This window comes from Haliotis rubra, unplaced genomic scaffold (genome assembly GCF_003918875.1).
Source record: "Haliotis rubra isolate DU_JTF1 unplaced genomic scaffold, ASM391887v1 Scf638, whole genome shotgun sequence".
In the NCBI taxonomy this organism is placed as follows: Eukaryota; Metazoa; Mollusca; class Gastropoda; order Lepetellida; family Haliotidae; genus Haliotis; species Haliotis rubra.
This window is the reverse complement of record NW_025767344.1, coordinates 394,699-414,413: the sequence shown is the minus strand read 5'-3', so window position 1 is coordinate 414,413 and position 19,715 is coordinate 394,699. Positions and strand designations below refer to the sequence as shown.

Below are 19,715 nucleotides of genomic sequence, written 5' to 3'. Positions count from 1 at the left end.
TGTAACCAAGAATCACCCTGGAGGTCAGCATTGGTTGCTGAGGACCTATTTTTACTGAGATTCACCTTGGGAGATCAGCATTGGCTGCTTGGAACCTGTTGTAACCAAAAATCACCTCGGGAGATCAGCATTGGTTGCTGAGAACATATTTTGACTGAGAATCACCCTGGGAGATCAGCATGTGGTTGCTAGGGACCTATTGTAACCAAGAATCACCCCGGGAGATCAGCATTGGTTGCTTGGGACCTATTGTAACCAAGAATCTACCCGGGAGATCAGCATTGGTCGTCACTGGGTTAAGACAATTATAATAAAGATAAGGGTAAGAACTAATAATATATGTGAGGAACTTTTACTGTAGAGTTGTAACCAAGAGTTGTCTCCCTTGCATTGCAAACTTGCTATCAATGTTCAGAAAATTTTGTTTTATGATCAAGTGAGTTTGTGGGGTTTTTTTTCAGGCAATGTGACTGTCCCAAGTTGAAAAGGTTTGGTGGGAAAGCAAAAGAGTTTTCCCCAAGAGCAAGGATTCGAGGCTGGTTTGGGTGAGTTGTTACAACTACCTATTTTTCAATTGTTTTTTTTTCTAGTTTACATTTGATCTCAGAATTCTTCAATGATTGTTTGCAATATACATGTCTCAGGATTTATTTTTCTCGAATGAATCCAGTTTTCTGTTTGGTTGACCATTTCGGGGGTTTAAATACTGATCCCCATTTTTTGGTGTATATATTTGTCTTGAAACTTTTGATGACGCTCTGCAAATATTCTACTTTAAAAATATTTGACAAGTAAAAGTATGAATTCACTCATGTGTGAACAGACTGACACTTGAATCGGACTAGTCTTCCGTATTTATGTAAGCTCCTTAAGGAAATTGTGATGGTTCCTAATGTGACATTTCAGAGTATATTCTTATTCTGTCATCAGGTCATTTGTTTGATTGAGAACATACTTGTAAATGCCAATGTAAGGTTTTGGCTATAAAAGTGTTAACAGACAGAGACATCTGATTGGCTTAGGTGTGGTGAATAACTCTTCAGGTAATAGTCACGCTGTCAGTAGCTGCAGCGTGCAAATATATAACATTACATACACATTATACACTCAGCATGTGCTGCGCTGAATGGGATTATCAAATACCACTTGAACAATTGCCTTCAGTGAGTGAGTTACGTTTTACAGTGCTTGTAGCAATATTCCAGCAATATCACAGCAGGGGACACCAGAAATGGACTTCACACATTGTACCCATGTGGGGAATTGACAAGCGAATGCATTAACCACTAGGCTACCCCACCACCCAGTTGCCTTCAGCTTCCTCCAGTAATATGCCAGTTCATCAATGGTGATTGTGTTTATACAAAGCTACAAGGGTGAAGCTGTTTTCTGGCATTACCATTTGCCTTTAACTGCAGAGTGGAAAACATAGGACATGTTAACAATCACTCCACACAAAATGCAAATCAGCATGCATATTTTATTTATTTTTGGTGAATCATTTACTGTGTTTGCATGTTTTCAATTCCATAACCTTGTCAAGGGAACACTTAATTTATATAGAGAGTGAGAGCAGTTTCCTTTTGACTGCACGTAAACTAATGTGTGAAATGAAGTTGGCACCTTGTCAGTTATGTATAGCTGGATGGCATGCTGTTTGAAAAACATTTGATCTGTGAATGAATGGTTCATTTTGAAAGATCAAAGATAACAGTTCCGCTCTATTCTCTGAGGATAGTGTTAAACACATACAACCCCATTTTCAGACAAAAACTTTGTATTTGTAGATTGCACACCAACCTTTCATGTGAGGATATGAAACTTTTATGGATAACAACTGTTAATGTTTGTAAGATCTTTCTATGTGAACTTGGTTCGGTTTAAAGCATTCGCTGACGCGTCAAGACAGGGTGGCCTAGAGGTTAAAGCATTAAAGCTCGGCGTGCACCGGGTTTCGAAGATAGGGTTTTGATTCCCCACATGGGGCGGTGGGGTAGCCTAGAGGTTACAGCATTTGCTCGGCATGCCGAAGACCATGATTCCATTCCCCACATGGGTACAATGTGTGAAGCCCATTCCTGGTGTCCCCTGTCGTGATATTGCTGGAATATTGCTAAAAGCCGTGTAAAACCATACTCACTCACTAACTCACTCACTCATGTGAACATGTTGCCTATTTACAGTGTGTATACTAAGTAATCGTTTTGATCTGGTACATAAACACAGCATAGTAATTCTACAACAGTGAGGGTTTAGCAGTGAAGAGAGAAGCCAGTTAAGTACAGTGAAAGTAGAGTGATGGGACTGGATGTGGTAACAAAGAGCTGATCAGGGTAACAATATAACACTCCTGGCAGACATGACACCATCAGCTGAGGGAATATCCACTACACTGACCTTCTGTTCTCTGGATTGCAGGGATTCATCTAGGTCTGTTTGGTCTTCAGCCACAATACTGCAGCAAATGTTAGTAAAAAATATATAATTGGAATGAAATGTTTCCACATTCTTGTTTTGTTATAACAAATGCTGGGCTTTGTTGAGGTGATTTGAGTTTCATTGAAAACATGACCAATATGAAGGAAAATGCTTTAATGCTTATAAGGGGCTTTTAATTCAATAAGAAATTTAATAAATTAATCTTTAGAAAAATAACTTTTCTGCCCAGTGAGTTGGACAAGGGTTCTTCAATATTATCCTAGATAAACCTCTGGTATACATGTCTTGTTGAACCTTAGCAGATGAACAATGGATTCTTGCAATTTGAAGTGAAAGCATTCTGTATAGATAAGAATACACATTTTGGTACAAGGAACATGAAAAAGCAAAAACAAATCCTGACAGTCTGCTACCATATAGCCTTTTACTTTTATTGGAAGGTAATCAAGTCATGATTGATTATGTCTTTGGAAACAATGCTAGATTTTAAGTTGAGGACGACTACATAAATCATACAAGTTCTGTTATCACAAAGCAACTATTAATAGAGATATATCACAAAGTGGAAATCAATAGCAGTTTCAGCTTGCAACGAATGTAGGTCGCAGATCTTGCCCTGAATAGTTTGGACACTATTAGGTCACCAAGCTCAATTTTCTATTTTTTCAATGAAAACTTGGCTAATGAAGCAATTATTGTGTTTAAGTTATCTAAAAAGGTATAAGGTTACACTGAGGAAACAGACAATTGTTTCCTGTTTGGCTGCAAATAGCATTGGCAGGGCTTGTCTGCCATTGTTATTGGGAGGATGTTATATTTTTGGTCTTTTCATTCTTATTTCTGTCTGATTTGTCATTCTTTTAAAGTCTAAGTAGTGCTTTCTTTTTGAAAAAAATGGACACAATTGTCGGTCCATTCAACATACTTGTCATGGAAAGTAGAGGCAAAGAGTAACGACTCCCGTACGAGAGCTGCTATCATTGATTTGATGGTTTGATAAGTGATAATTATTTCCTATTCATGCACCTGTGAAGATGCAGGTTAGAATTGATCTTCAGTAACCCATGTTTGTTGTAAGAGGCGACTAACAGGATCGGGTGGTCAGGCTCACTGGCTTGGTTGACACATGTCATAGTATCCCAATTGCGTAGATCGATTCTCATGCTGTTGATTATTGGTTTTACAGAATGCCGCCATACAACTGGAATATTGCTGTGTGTAGCGTAAAACTAAACTCATCCACTCACTCACTATTTCACATTACAAGTAATTGCGTGTCAGTATAACCAATGACTCTGCAACACTCTATAACATGATTATTGTTTAAGAAAACAGGTCAGTTGCTATCTTATAAAAACACTGTTAGTTGTTCGTTAGGTGTCCTTCACATATTTATTGATATGTTTGATGTAGTGTCAAGTGCTTATGTACGAGGAAGATTCGGGTGAGAAGTTGCCTTCAGCAACCCAGGCTTGTCACAAGAGGCGAGTAACAGGGCCCTCTTTCACAAAGCTATTGTAACGCTACTGTCATAAGTCTGTTACTGTTACAGTACAGGTTGTATGACAGTAGTAGCGCTACGATAGCTTTGTGAAACCAGGCAAACAGGATCTCACAGTTAGACTCACTGTTGTGGTGATTTGGTTGAAATATTGCTGAGTATGAGGTAAAAACAACGTGCACAAAAACGTCTGAAGTTGATTGTTAGATGGATGTAATTGTCACAGAAGTTTGATTAACTGAAACTAAGACTGTCAGTTTTGAACTCGTTAAATTTGTTGTACGTGCCATTTTGTGTGAGGCCCTGGTCCTTCTATGTCATGGTGTAGGAGTCCATTCCCTTCATGATGACGTGGTGACATATGGGTCGGACATCATTATGGATGCCGACCTGTCCCACACCTCAGTCATGCTTCTAGAGATTTGTCCTGTTTCATCCTGAAATATTTCATGGTGTGTCATGGTCATGGTCTGACTTGCACCTGACTTATTTTGACTTCTCAGTGATGTCAGGTAAGTATATTAGTAAATGTCAGTGATTTATGACCCCTGTGTGGCCTCTATAATTGGCACTGTGGAGACATGATGAGGTTTGCATTTGGGGGCGTTAAAGGCTCGATCAATATTACAATATGGTCCAGAGTTTACAGAAGGTTAATTGCTTAGAAAATGTTCCCAGTACAGTTAATATCCTGAGACAAGGATATCATAGTGAAAGACGAAGAATAATGGATGGTCGTATACAATACCCATACAATAAAGGTTCATGTTTTTGCCAGTGAGATTATTCACTCGCTGACATCTTTTGGCGCCTGGGGCGGTAGGGTAGCCTAGTGGTTAAAGAGTTCGCTCGTCATGCCAAAGGCCTGGGTTCGATTCCCCACATGGGTACAATGTGTGATGCCCATTTCTGGTTTGCCAAGCCGTGATATTGCTGAAATCTTGCTAAAAGCTGCATAAAACTAAACTCACTCACTCACTCTTTCTGGCCCTGAGGCATTCTTTAAGGACGTCAAGAAAAGGTCAAAGTAAATGGTCTCAAAAGACTCCGACAGATTTGTGGTTTATTTTCACAGAAAGAAATAATGCATTTTACATTTCACCTGTATTTTCTCCAAAAGAAAGAGAATTCTATTTATGAAGAAATGTTTTGGTCATGATTAGTCAAAGGGTCATGGTCAGCATTCATGATGTTTGAAGTGGTTATATCATTGTCGGTATCTGGGGCATGCTCAGCTGGACAGGGGTGGAAGTTTATGTATACATGTTTGTCAGTAAGGCATACCATCACTTCATCACATTTGAAGGTGAGGTGAGGTGAAATTGGGTTTTACGTCGTGCTTGAGGATATTTCGCTCATATGATGACATGCATGCGTGTGTATGTGTATGTGCGGCTGCTTGTACTAGCCCAGACTTAAGCTGGTTTTATAGTACCAGCCCACTGAGATACCATGCCGCAGTGAAGCATGAATACCCCACTCAGACACATTATACTGACTCCGAGCCGACCAGTCCTTATTGTACCCATTAATGCTGAGCCCCAGGCAGGGACCAACAAGTACCATATTTTAACGTCTTTTGGTATGATACAGTCGGGGATCGAATCGCAACCTTCCACTCTCCGGGCGGACGCTCTAACCACTACACCACAGAGTCGGTCTCATCACATTTGAAGGTGTCCTTTTAGGCATTTATCACGGGGCGGTGGGGTACCCTAAAGGTAATATGGAATATTGCTAAAATCGGCTTACAACAACTCACTCACTCACTAGGCATTTATGGCAAGTGATTATATCACACTTCTTCCTAACATGTACTCATTCCACATGGACTTTGGGAATTCTTTTGGTCCACGATGACATGTACCTTCACTCATGGGTACAATGTGGGAATCCATTTCTGGTGTCCCTTGCCATCATATTGCTGGAATGTTGCTAAAAGTGGTATGAAACCTTACCCACTCACTCACTCACTCACTCATTCATACATTTCCCATTGCACTTATTATGGCCCTTTGTTAGAATGTGTCCATACTTTGAATATGTTTTAATGACTGTAAGTCAAAGGTCAAGATGAGCATATGCTGATATGCAGGGATTTACAGGATTTGTGAATTCCTGGTATGTCCCACCTTCATGCTCTTCAAAATTGACAATGGATTTATTAGCACATCCACAGGGATGCAGAAAAAGTCCAAGATGCTTTTTGCAGGGATTTAAAAATTTCAAATAAGTTAATGATTGTCACTGAGGTTGCTACTGAGGTTGCTACTGAGGTTGCTACTAGCTACTAGCTGGGTTATGCTATTATTTGCAATTTACTTACTGTAACAATTATGTGCTGATCATGATTCACAATACAATATCAGTATTGATAATAATATCTAAGTGTCTGGGACCCCCATTGTGTTGTCCAGGACCCCTGAAAATTAAGAGTATGAGTCCCAGGGACCCTCAAATACAGGACTCAAGGTAAATCCCTGTGATATGTGAAGTAGCCTTATATGTCAGTATGGTCTGTCTGTGGTTTAACTCACTCACTCACTCACTGCAATGGAGGATATCAAACAATATCTTTGCTGTGAACAACAAGCAGTCTGTTTGGGGATAAATTAGAACAAAATCAATAGTTTTCCATCAAATATTACTGAAATGAGGGATGCAATAAATAGAATATTCATAGTGTCTTGCAAAATACCATGTTGATCCCATCTCGTGAATGAGCAAATTTGAATATTTTCTCATTCACTGAATGAGGAAAACATGGCAAGAGCGTATGAATATCCTCTCTGACAGGATAACATCAGGGCATTTATGTGAAGCCTTATCGCCTTATGGCATTACCATGCATATCTTCTTGTTTTACATAGTTCATATGGAATGCATTCTCCGCAATCAATGTTGCCAATATCTGAACTTTATGGGACCCGATTCAGTGCTTAGGACATTGTTAAGAGTCCATTGTGACATTTTGTGACCAATTTACTAAACATATATTTAGCCATGAACATACATAAACAGCAAGAATGTTTTCATTCTCATTTGCTGAGGTTTCGGTTCCTGTGTTGACCTAAGTCTTGGATTCATGGGGAGAGGTGTTTTGGTTCATTTCTGTATTGTCTGTGTCCTCCAAACTCCTGAACTCCTCTCTCGAAGTCAGTCAGCTGATTATCAAACTGCGATCATTTCTCGACAAGTCTTCAGTCCTGTTTCCACTCCATCATGACTCTCTGGTCCCCTTCACAGACCAGAACTTAGTGCCCACAAACTCATCACTCTGCTTAATTTAACTGCAGTATTCAAACACTTTCATTGATGTTAAAGATCATGCTAATGTGTGTATGGCTGTATTGAGCTACAGATAATCATTCACTCACTGCATCAACAACTTTCTTTTGGTATTCAATATGTTTGTAGAGTCTTTGAACGGTATTTAGAAGTTATACACAAATTTTGGATGCCAACTTCTTTATTTTGAGGGACACAACATCAGGAGAAAATGGTGAAGGAGTAAGAATATACTCCGAAATGTCATATTCCTCTAAATCAAGAAGTTGACATCCATAAATTCTCACCTTTAACATATTTGTACTCTCTTAGGTCCAATGTATGATGTATTTATGAAAATGGATGGAAGTTAACATATATATTTGGCCTTATGGATACCTCAATCACGTCACATATCTTGTAAACTTTAAACATGTGATCGTGGTGCTGCATTTGATCTGTCAACAGAGATCTGCAAAGACAGTCAGGTATGCAGTCTGAAAAGGCTATACATATTAAGCATGTAGACACTGGAACTCTGAGTATATCATCTTGCCAAGCTGCGTCTCTGCCTTTGGAGCATTTTAGTGACAAGTACAGAAATGTTTGTGTTTTTTTCGAAGAAAATCATTGAATTCATTAAAGGAGTCAAGATTGCCTGTGAACGATATTTCTTTAATGCATCTACAAATAGTCCACCATTGTTTTCATTGTTGAGGCCTAATGATCCAGAGGAGGGATTGTTGCCGGGTTAATCTGTCTGACTTTCTTGAACAAGATCTCTGGAGAAGGAATTGATACAAGCAATCCAGTAATTTGACATTATTTGTATGCAAGACCATTATCTGAGAAATGACAAGTTTATGTTGATCTCAATCAGCTCAAAGGTATCACATGAGATGTTAATAGTACCAAGTATGAACGTTGACACCAAAGAATCTGCTACTTGTAATATATGAGATAGCAAATAGGTATGGGGAATTGATGCAAGGTGGTTAGTTACAAATGGCTCTGCATCTCCTGCAGATGCAGGTAGCTTCAGGGAAACTGACAGCACTCATTACTGGAAATAATAAACAGTAGATAACAAACAGTGAATGTGGGTCAGTTGAAACTTGTTTGAATATTCAGGTTTAGCTTGGGTTAAATCCAAAGCAATGGCTATGTTGAAACAAGTGATTCTAGTGTCCTGACTTTGAAAAATTAAAATGGCCCCTCCTGATTTGCTCCTAATCGTGATGTGTGGATATACTACCACAGTAATGTAAAGGCTTTCAGAAAGAAAAGTAGCAGATAACTGTTCCAAGTAACTGGGTTTTTTTCATGATTGCCTTACAGTCTACATGAAGGGAGTGGATGAGAGTATGTGGTTGGGTAAGTGCAGTGGTGGTGGCTATAGGAAGAGGTAGAGACAAACGCTCGGCTAGTAGGTTGTCATTGAACTCACTAAGGACAAAGCCTTTCCCCAGTTTCTTATGAATGAGCTGTAATTCATCCAATAATCGCTGTAGCCGTGTGTAAATAAGAGAATTTCGTTGCAGCCATATCAAATCCCTCTGAGGAAATTAAAAATTAATGCAAGTAGTCGGTGGCCCCAGTCCTCTCCTTCAGTTATCATCAGAGCAAGTTCTATCATTCATGTCCGCGTCGGCTAATCCTGTGAGCTAGTAGAGAAAGAGCTTGTAATTGATTCAAATAGCTGTGACAGTTTAGTGTCGTGGTCCCTGTGGAGTATCCTGTGGCTGCAGAAGACGATAAGAACCTACATTCACACCTTCTGCGCAAGTTAAACTAACAATGCTACAGATTTTTTTCCGATGATTACCCCTGGGGGCCGATCAGCAACCTTCTGAATCCAGCTAATATGGTTTGGTGGAAGAATTTAGTGTCGGTATAAAGCCATTGTGCAACAGGAGCTCTCTGTGAAGCAAATGCTGCCCTTAGCGTTGCGCCTCTCTTGCCTACGGGGACTGCACTTTATGAGATCTGTCACTTCTCGTTTGCTGACAAATTTTATAGCAAAATCTTATTAAATGCAAACTTTATGTCAGAATGATAGTGTTTAAATGTCAAGCCGTGATTGTAATTTTATCATGTTACGATTTCATGTTGCACTGCATGTATGTTTCAGCAATCGATTAATAAAATGGAAGTAGGTTCCTGTGACCCCATGGGAATATATTCTAATCGATTAGCACTGACAACAGTGTGAAATGCCCGCTCAATTTACACTCCAAAAACTTACAATGCTGTTTCTAAATATTGCTCACTGGTCCTTCCGTAGCTGCATGAATAATGGAAATTGGATTGCAGTAGTGATGTGGTATGTTCATCGCATATGGCAAGGTATGACCTTGCCAGTACACCTACACCACCAGGCTCACTCCCAGAACACCTACACCACAAGGCTCACTCCCAGTACGCCTACACCACCAGGCTCACTCCCAGTACACCTACACCACCAGGCTCACTCCCAGTACACCTACACCACCAGGCACCTCAGTACTTACACCACCACACCCAACACCATACCACTCCCCAGTACCACACCAGGCTCACTCCCAGCCCTACACCACCAGGCTCCCCAGTCACCTACACCACCAGGCTCACCACCTACACCACCACCAGGCTCACTCCCAGTACACCTACACCACCAGGCTCACTCCCAGTACACCTACACCACCAGGCTCACTCCCAGTACACCTACACCACCAGGCACATTCCCAGTACACCTACACCACCAGGCACATTCCCAGTACACCTACACCACCAGGCTCACTCCCAGTACACCTACACCACCAGGCTCACTCCCAGGCACACCCCACACCCACCAGGCTCACTCCCAGTGAACCTACACCACCAGGCTCAGTTCCCAGTACACCTACACCACCAGGCTCACTCCCAGTACACCTACACCACCAGGCACATTCCCAGTACACCTACACCACCAGGCTCACTCCCAGTACACCACACCACCAGGCTCACTCCCAGTACACCTACACCACCAGGCACATTCCCAGTACACCCACCAGGCACCCACCAGGCTCACTCCCAGTACACCTACACCACCAGGCTCACTCCCAGTACACCTACACCACCAGGCTCACTCCCAGTACACCTACACCACCAGGCTCACTCCCAGTACACCTACACCACCAGGCACATTCCCAGTACACCTACACCACCAGGCTCATTCCCAGTACACCTACACCACCAGGCTCACTCCCAGTACACCTACACCACCAGGCTCACTCCCAGTACACCAACACCACCAGGCTCACTCCCAGTACACCTACACCACCAGGCTTGCTCACACATCATAGATCAATGGTATCATCTGGCTTCCTGTAAGTTGTCACAGACATGAATGTTGCCAACTACAACACTGGCAGCAATGGACAGTGGTGACAAGTATCAGTGATGTGGGTCAGGTTCAGACACATCCAGTTGGAGGCGAAGTCTGTTATTTGGAATTTGTATCATTTACTGGGGGTAATTGCCAACTAGTTAATAAGACACAGTTAAAATACAAAATGGAATGTTAAGTGCAGAAGTAATTTTGTTGAGCATTTTATCATGATTTCTCCAACCTTTTGCACCTGCAGTGGGCGTTTTGTTGATTCCAAGAAATGATGTGCCATATCAGTTGCCAAGAAATGACTTTCTGAGTTCTAACGGTGCTAGCAAGCAACAGGATGTGATGAAATTAAAAGATATAACTTTGGACTCCATTTGGAGGGTTATTTGTCAATTTCCCTTACAAAAACTGTGTAATGAACACTTCTTGTTAACTAGTCAAGACTATGCGTGTTCCAGTCTAAACTTTTAATTTGTTTGATTTTTAACTGTAACATCTATGGCAGACCTTTGTACCTATGTGTAATTATACATTACATGAAAGCAACATTTTCAAAGCACTCTCAATTAAGGGATGGTTTCAAACATGAAATATTTGGTATTCTGCTCTACAGTAGGACTTCATGTAACCTCAATACCCAGTAGGTTTATGTCCTTGTCACATCAACTTCTGTTACAATCATCGTTTTATAGTTGATGTATCGGTTAATAGCCTCACCCCTATCAGTTTGTTCAGCTAGAATACACAAACATGAAATGAAAATTTACAATCCTGAAAGGTTGCAAGTAGTGTGGGACATGACTCAAATTTGGGGAATATAGACACCAGGAAAACAAGTTTCCACTGACCTGTTTGACATATCAATAAACCAGCATTATTTCATGATTTCATGGCAAATGTCTGAATTATTCTCAAATATGAGATTTGATTAGAACCTTCAGCTGTGATTAATTAGCCAGTTTGTTTGAAGTCTGGTGCACAATAGTAGATAATTAGTGTGGACTTCAAAGAAATGCAAACAGTGCTGCTTCAGTATATCATCAGGTACAGACACTACCTGCAGCACAACTATTTATTATCACAAAGCTGTTTAGGTAGCAGCATGGATCAATGCCAAGAGTTGTGTCTCAATAATAGCTTTATCTATCTCTTTTAATTGCAATAACAATTTGGTCTAGGCTAGTTTAGTTAATTATCCAATTCAGTCTATCCAGAATCATCTGTTAATGAGAATATTATATAGATTGTCTGCTCATGTATAGTCAGACTTCTCAGTCCTCAGGAAGGACACAAAGTTAACCTTTCGAGGCAATACAGATATTTCAAGAAACACTTTTAGCTGATAACTGACAGCATATTCTATGTAATATTCATTATTTCTGCAGTAGGGTGATTGACTCTTGACTGTGTGTCAGGTAAGTGCCACATTGGTGATTGCTGGTAAGTATTGCTCACCAATACAGTATGCAGACTGAAATTAGAATCTGGTAAATAAGGGAGTGAGGTCCCCTGGTTTTAACTTCATGTTCACATGCCTTCAGTCAAGTGAAACTCAAATTCATCTGTAGTGTCTGAGTTTATGAAACATGGATATGTAGAGCTAAATGTGACTATTTGTGTTCAATGAGAATTTAACTAAGATTCCTTTATAGCACTGAAATTTCAGGTTCAGGTTTTTTTAATGCTGAGGTATTTTTGTATTAGTTCATATCTAAGTGTATGTTGATAAAATTATTGAAATATGAGTACAAAGTCTTTCACAATGTTTCCAGTTTTTCAATGTCCTAAATAAACATGGATTCTCTTGATTAAGGATTCATGCCAGTGTGAAGTTTCACAAGTGTTCCTTTGTAACATCAGGGAGGAAGTCAGACAGCTCTTTGCAGCATTGCTACTTATACTTTGACATCACAGGAACACAAGCTCTTCATCAGAAGTGGATTCCAATACTTCATAGCCAAATATTTTGTAATTTAAAAAACTGTAACACAAAACAGTTTAGTCAAAGAAAATATTACTTTAAGCACAAGGTGTGAACTGAATCAGTCAGGACACATTTGCTGATCAAAGCCTAGTGCACCACTTACGACAGTCCCCCTGTGGGTAATCACGAAAGCCATATCCCCAGCTGAGATATGATCTGACCTCACACAAGCTGTGGGAGCAAGGGTTGAGTGATACAGTTATTTACAGAATATGGCAGGAATTGCCAGACAGTGTTGTCATTATTACTTTTATGATTTTGCACCTCTCAGAACATGTTCCACAATTATAATATTTTCAAGTTATACGAGAAGTAGCAGAATCATCTTACAACTATTGCTGGTGCACAGAGCGCATCATGATTGTGAAATGCTGTGCTCTTTTATGTATCATTATCCTTATGTCAGAAGGAATGTAACACCCTTACCGGATATTGTAAACCAAAAGTCACTGTGTTCTTTAGTCTGATTGGTTGAAAAGCATGATCAAATGGTATTCGATTCCCGGAAATTCTATGCGTATTAATACATACAAACATCGCTCACACCATTGTATTGTTACGTCGTCAGCTGTGATGACATCATTCAAATCATATTGTGACGTAAAGTCCGAATGACGTCACAAATGAGCAGTTCCAGATGCTACCATGAGAGACAGCCGAAACGGCCGGTTGATGACATTTCACTGCTGTACCCGTACACGATGTCAGTGAGTGCAGACACAAAAACGTGTGGACGTTTTGGTTTACTTTTGTGTTTACGATGTCGATAAACGACATGTGTTGGCCACTTTCCGGGTGTTATTGAGTATTTGAAACGCAGGGAATATTCCATTTGAAACCTCCGGCTGACGCCGTCGGTTCAAAATGAATTCCCGTGCTTCAAATACTCAATAACACCCGGAAAGTGGCCAACACATGATGTTTATCTCCTAAATGAAACCTATCACACTGCTCAGTGACACAAGCTTATATGTCATCAAGTTACTTAATAGTCATGGAAAATAGCAAGAGATGTATATGTTTTCAGAACATTGACACAATTGCTGACATTATGTTCATCATTTTTATGCCCCCGCCATATATGGCTGGGGCATATAGGGTTACCCTCGGTGTCCATCCGTCCGTACGAAACAGGGAATGTATTCTATCCACTTCTCCACCATAACTGCTCTGTGGAATTCAATGAACTTATACATGGGACTCGAATGGGTCTTGGGACTCGAATGGTGTGCATCTCATTTTTTTTTTTTTTTTGTTTTTTTTGTAAGTTTAGAGACATTTGAACTTAGGTACATTTTGCTGAATTTCTCTATGATGATAGTGTAATAGGGGATGAAGTCTATCCACTTCTCCAGAAAAACATCTCAACAGAATTGAATGAACTTGTACATGTCTTTTGTAGGGACTCTAAAGGTGTGCATTTCATAATTTTTTTATGCAATTTCTTAATTTTGTCACTTTTACAGATGTTTGAACTTGAATTGGTTCTATTCATCCAGTTCGTCCCATACAACAGGGGGTGTACGTTATCCACTTCTCCTCAAAAACTACTTTTTGGAATTCATTTAGATTACACATGTGCTTTATAGGGACTCTAAAGGTGTGCATCTCATATTTTGATTTTGTATTTTATTTATTTTTCCAATTTTAATGCCGTTTAAACTTGCATAAATCTTGTTGAATTTCTCTCTGAATATAGTGTTATAGGGGATTAAGTCTAATCAACTTCTCCACAAAAGCTGCTCAACAGAATTGGCCTTCTATGTGTGTTTCATTGGGACTCTAAAGGTGTGCGTCTCATACCTTGTTCATCCAGTTTCTTAATTTTGTCACTTCTACAGATGTTTGAACTTGAATTGGTTCTATTCATCCAGTTCGTCCCATACAACAGGGGATGTACGTTATCCACTTCTTCTCAAAAACCACTGCACAAAACTCATTTAGCTTACATATGTCTTTCATAGAGACTCTAAAGGTGTGCATCTCATATATTGTTTTTGTATTTTATAGTTTTTTTGTATGTTTAGAGACATTTGAACTTAGATAAATTTTGTTGAATTTCTCTCTGATGATTGTGAAATAGGGGATTAAGTCTATCCATTTCTCCACAAAAACATCTCAACAGAATTGATTGAGCTTCTATGTGTGTTTCATTGGAACTCTAAAGGTGTGCATCTCATACCTTGTTCATCAAATTTCTTAATTTTGTCACTTTTACAGATGTTTGAACTTAGTTGAATTTTGTTCTATTCAGTCTGTTTGTTCCATCCAACAGGGGATGTACGTTATCCACTTCTCCTCAAAAACTACTTTATGGAATTCATTTAGATTACACATGTGCTTTATAGGGACTCTAAAGGTGTGCATCTCATATTTTGATTTTGTATTTTATTTATTTTTCCAATTTTAATGCCGTTTAAACTTGCATAAATCTTGTTGAATTTCTCTCTGAATATAGTGTTATAGGGATGAAGTCTAATCAACTTCTCCACAAAAGCTGCTCAACAGAATTGGCCTTCTATGTGTGTTTCATTGGGACTCTAAAGGTGTGCGTCTCATACCTTGTTCATCCAGTTTCTTAATTTTGTCACTTCTACAGATGTTTGAACTTGAATTGGTTCTATTCATCCAGTTCGTCCCATACAACAGGGGGTGTATTATCAAGTATCCACTTCTTCTCAAAACCACTGCACAAAACTCATTTAGCTTACATATGTCTTTCATAGAGACTCTAAAGGTGTGCATCTCATATATTGTTTTTGTATTTTATAGTTTTTGTATGTTTAGAGACATTTGAACTTAGATAAATTTTGTTGAATTTCTCTCTGATGATTGTGAAATAGGGATTAAGTCTATCCATTTCTCCACTAAAACATCTCAACAGAATTGATTGAGCTTCTATGTGTGTTTCATTGGGAACTCTAAAGGTGTGCATCTCATACCTTGTTCATCAAATTTCTTAATTTTGTCACTTTTACAGATGTTTGAACTTAGTTGAATTTTGTTCTATTCAGTCTGTTTGTTCCATCCAACAGGGGATGTACGTTATCCACTTCTCCTCAAAAACTACTCTATGGAATTCATTTAGATTACACATGTGCTTTATAGGGACTCTAAAGGCGTGCATCTCATATTTTGATTTAGTATTTTATTTATTTTTCCAATTTTAATGCCGTTTAAACTTGCATAAATCTTGTTGAATTTCTCTCTGAATATAGTGTTATAGGGGATGAAGTCTAATCAACTTCTCCACAAAAGCTGCTCAACAGAATTGGCCTTCTATGTGTGTTTCATTGGAACTCTAAAGGTGTGCATCTCATACCTTGTTCATCCAGTTTCTTAATTTTGTCACTTCTACAGATGTTTGAACTTGAATTGGTTCTATTCATCCAGTTCGTCCCATACAACACTTCTCCTCAAAAACCACTGCACAAAACTCATTTAGCTTACATATGTCTTTCATAGAGACTCTAAAGGTGTGCATCTCATATATTGTTTTTGTATTTTATAGTTTTTTGTATGTTTAGAGACATTTGAACTTAGATAAATTTTGTTGAATTTCTCTCTGATGATAGTGAAATAGGGGATGAAGTCTATCCACTTCTCCACAAAAACATCTCAGCAGAATTGATTAAGCTTATACATGTGTTTCATTGGGACTCGAAAGGTGTGCATCTCATAGTTGCATAGATGTTTATTGAACTTGTTCGTGAATTTTGTTCAATTATTGATCTTTATATGTCTTATGAATGCCAGCGGGGGCATCCGTGTCCCTGGACACAATTTTTTCTTGTTCTTTATAAGATGGGGGGGAACTAATGAGTTGGAGTTTAATCCAAAGATGAAGAATATCAAAGGACAAAACAGTGTGATTACATATGTTATTTATGGATTAGCTCAGCACACAAAGGCAGATACATGTATGTTCATTAGGCTGGTAGCGAGCATGTTATATTGTATTAATGATATATAAAATATTGATCTTCATATGATAATAGGTTGTGTTTTCTAACCCCTCAACACATTGTTTTTAGTGTTTTCAAGTACTTCTGTGGGACCCTGAATGGTTATTTATGGTTCCATTCATGTATACAATTTTCGAGACTTGTCTGAAATGAAGGACTTACCACTTTAGCTTCTACAGCAATCTATTGCTTTCACTTACCTCCACAGTGATATTGCTATTGTTAGTTTATTTACCCTTGTACCATGAACCTTCATGATATAGGTTTAATTGTACTGTGGTAAGTTCATTGTGACATACATTTACAAATAAGTATTTACCTTGGACACTTAGTATATATTTATTTTATAATCAACCATGATATTTATTTAGTAGAAATTAATCACCAGAGCACACTCAGTATAGGGAACTCTTCCTACAGCAGCGGGGGATCTGTGTCCCTGGACACAATTTTTCTTGTTGGTTTTGATTTGTTGTTGTTTTACGCCACACTCAGCAATATTCCATCTGTTTGGCGGTGGTCTGTAAATAATTAAGTCTGGACCAGACAATCCTGTGATCCACAGCATGAGCATCATTCTACACAATTGGGAACCGATGACATGTGTCAACCAAGTCAGCAAGCCTGACTGATCCATTATTTGCCCTTTATGACAAGCAATTGGGTTAATGAAGACCAATTCTAACCTGGATCTTCATGGGCTGTATGTCCATCACCTCGTGTGAGTATAGATATAGCCTAGTGTATCTGTGCTAAGTGATCAAGACTCCATCATTGTTGGAAATTGTTCTCAGTGAGAGCTTTCAAATGCACATTTTCAGCCCTGTGTCTTCAGTACTCCATGCTTTACATAAGAGTCACTATGGGATCGGCTGGTCAGACTTTACATAAGAGGCACTATGGGATCGGCAGGTCAGACTTTACATAAGAGGCACTATGGGATCGGCTGGTCAGACTTTACATAAGAGGCACTATGGAATCGGCTGGTCAGACTTTACATAAGAGGCACAACGAGATCGGCTGGTCAGACTTTACATAAGAGGCACTATGGGATCGGCTGGTCAGACTTTACATAAGAGGCACTATGGAATCGGCTGGTCAGACTTTACATAAGAGGCACAACGAGATCGGCTGGTCAGACTTACATAAGAGGCACTATGGGATCGGCTGGTCAGACACTACATAAGAGGCACTATGTAATCGGCTGTTCAGACTTTACATAAGAGGCACTATGGGATCGGCTGGTCAGACTTTGCATAAGAGGCACTATGGGATCGGCTGGTCAGACTTTACATAAGAGGCACTATGGGATCAGGTGGTCAGACTTTACATAAGAGGCACTATGGGATCGGCTGGTCAGACTTTACATAAGAGGCACTATGGGATTGGCTGGTCAGGCTTTACATAAGAGGCACTATGGGATCGGGTTGTCAGACTTTACATAAGAGGCACTATGGGATTGGCTGGTCAGACTTTGCATAAGAGTCACTATGGGATCGGGTTGTCAGACTTTACATAAGAGGCACTATGGGATCAGGTGGTCAGGCTTTACATAAGAGGCACTATGGGATCAGCTGGTCAGACTTTCCATAAGAGGCACTATGGGATCGGCTGGTCAGACTTTACATAAGAGGCACTATGGGATTGGCTGGTCAGACTTTACATAAGAGGCACTATGGGATTGGCTGGTCAGACTTTCCATAAGAGGCACTATGGGATCAGGTGGTCAGGCTTTACATAAGAGGCACTATGGGATCAGGTGGTCAGACTTTACATAAGAGGCACTATGGGATCGGCTGGTCAGACTTTACATAAGAGGCCCTATGGGATCGGCTGGTCAGATTTTACATAAGAGGCACTATGGGATCGGCTGGTCAGACTTTACATAAGAGTCACTATGGGATCGGGTTGTCAGACTTTACATAAGAGGCACTATGGGATTGGCTGGTCAGACTTTCCATAAGAGTCACTATGGGATCGGGGTTGTCAGACTTTACATAAGAGGCACTTAATGGGATCAGGTGGTCAGACTTTACATAAGAGGCACTGTGGGATCGGCTGGTCAGACTTTACATAAGAGTCACTATGGGATCGGGTTGTCAGACTTTACATAAGAGGCACTATGGGATTGGCTGGTCAGACTTTACATAAGAGGCACTATGGGATTGGCTGGTCAGACTTTACATAAGAGGCACTATGGGATCAGGTGGTCAGACTTTACATGAGAGGCACTATGGGATCAGGTGGTCAGACTTTACATAAGAGGCACTATGGGATTGGCTGGTCAGACTTTGCATAAGAGTCACTATGGGATCAGGTTGTCAGACTTTACATAAGAGGCACTATGGGATCAGGTGGTCAGGCTTTACATAAGAGGCACTATGGGATCGGCTGGTCAGACTTTCCATAAGAGGCACTATGGGATCGGCTGGTCAGACTTTACATAAGAGGCACTATGGGATTGGCTGGTCAGACTTTACATAAGAGGCACTATGGGATTGGCTGGTCAGACTTTCCATAAGAGGCACTATGGGATCAGGTGGTCAGGCTTTACATAAGAGGCACTATGGGATCAGGTGGTCAGACTTTACATAAGAGGCACTATGGGATCGGGTTGTCAGACTTTACATAAGAGGTACTATGGGATTGGCTGGTCAGACTTTACATAAGAGGCACTATGGGATTGGCTGGTCAGACTTTACATAAGAGGCACTATGGGATCAGGTGGTCAGACTTTACATAAGAGGCACTATGGGATCAGGTGGTCAGACTTTACATAAGAGGCACTATGGGATCGGCTGGTCAGACTTTACATAAGAGGCACTATGGGATCGGCTGGTCAGACTTTACATAAGAGGCACTATGGGATCAGGTGGTCAGACTTTACATAAGAGGCACTATGGGATTGGCTGGTCAGACTTTACATAAGAGGCACTATGGGATCGGCTGGTCAGACTTTACATAAGAGGCACTATGTAATCGGCTGGTCAGACTTTACATAAGAGGCACTATGGGATCAGGTGGTCAGACTTTACATAAGAGGCACTATGGGATCGGCTGGTCAGACTTTACATAAGAGGCACTATGGGATCAGGTGGTCAGACTTTGCATAAGAGGCACTATGGGATCAGGTGGTCAGACTTTACTTAAGAGGCACCATGGGATCAGCTGGTCAGACTTCCTCACTTGGTTGCACATGCT

General features: G+C 40.1%; 1 protein-coding gene across 7 annotated transcripts in view; it reads left to right on the top strand.

The window, feature by feature from the left end:
* The window catches only part of LOC124256750 (holocytochrome c-type synthase-like), a 36,024-nt gene that overhangs the window by 7,592 nt on the left and 8,717 nt on the right, over window positions 1-19,715 (top strand). For 6 of the 7 annotated variants that reach the window (XM_046690709.1, XM_046690712.1, XM_046690708.1 and 3 more), the window contains exons 5-6: window positions 462-545; window positions 2,419-2,466. In XM_046690709.1, coding sequence (XP_046546665.1) covers window positions 462-545; window positions 2,419-2,466 — 132 coding nt within the window. The remainder of the gene's footprint in view (window positions 1-461; window positions 546-2,418; window positions 2,467-19,715) is intronic. The other variant, XM_046690714.1, reaches the window with a different exon arrangement.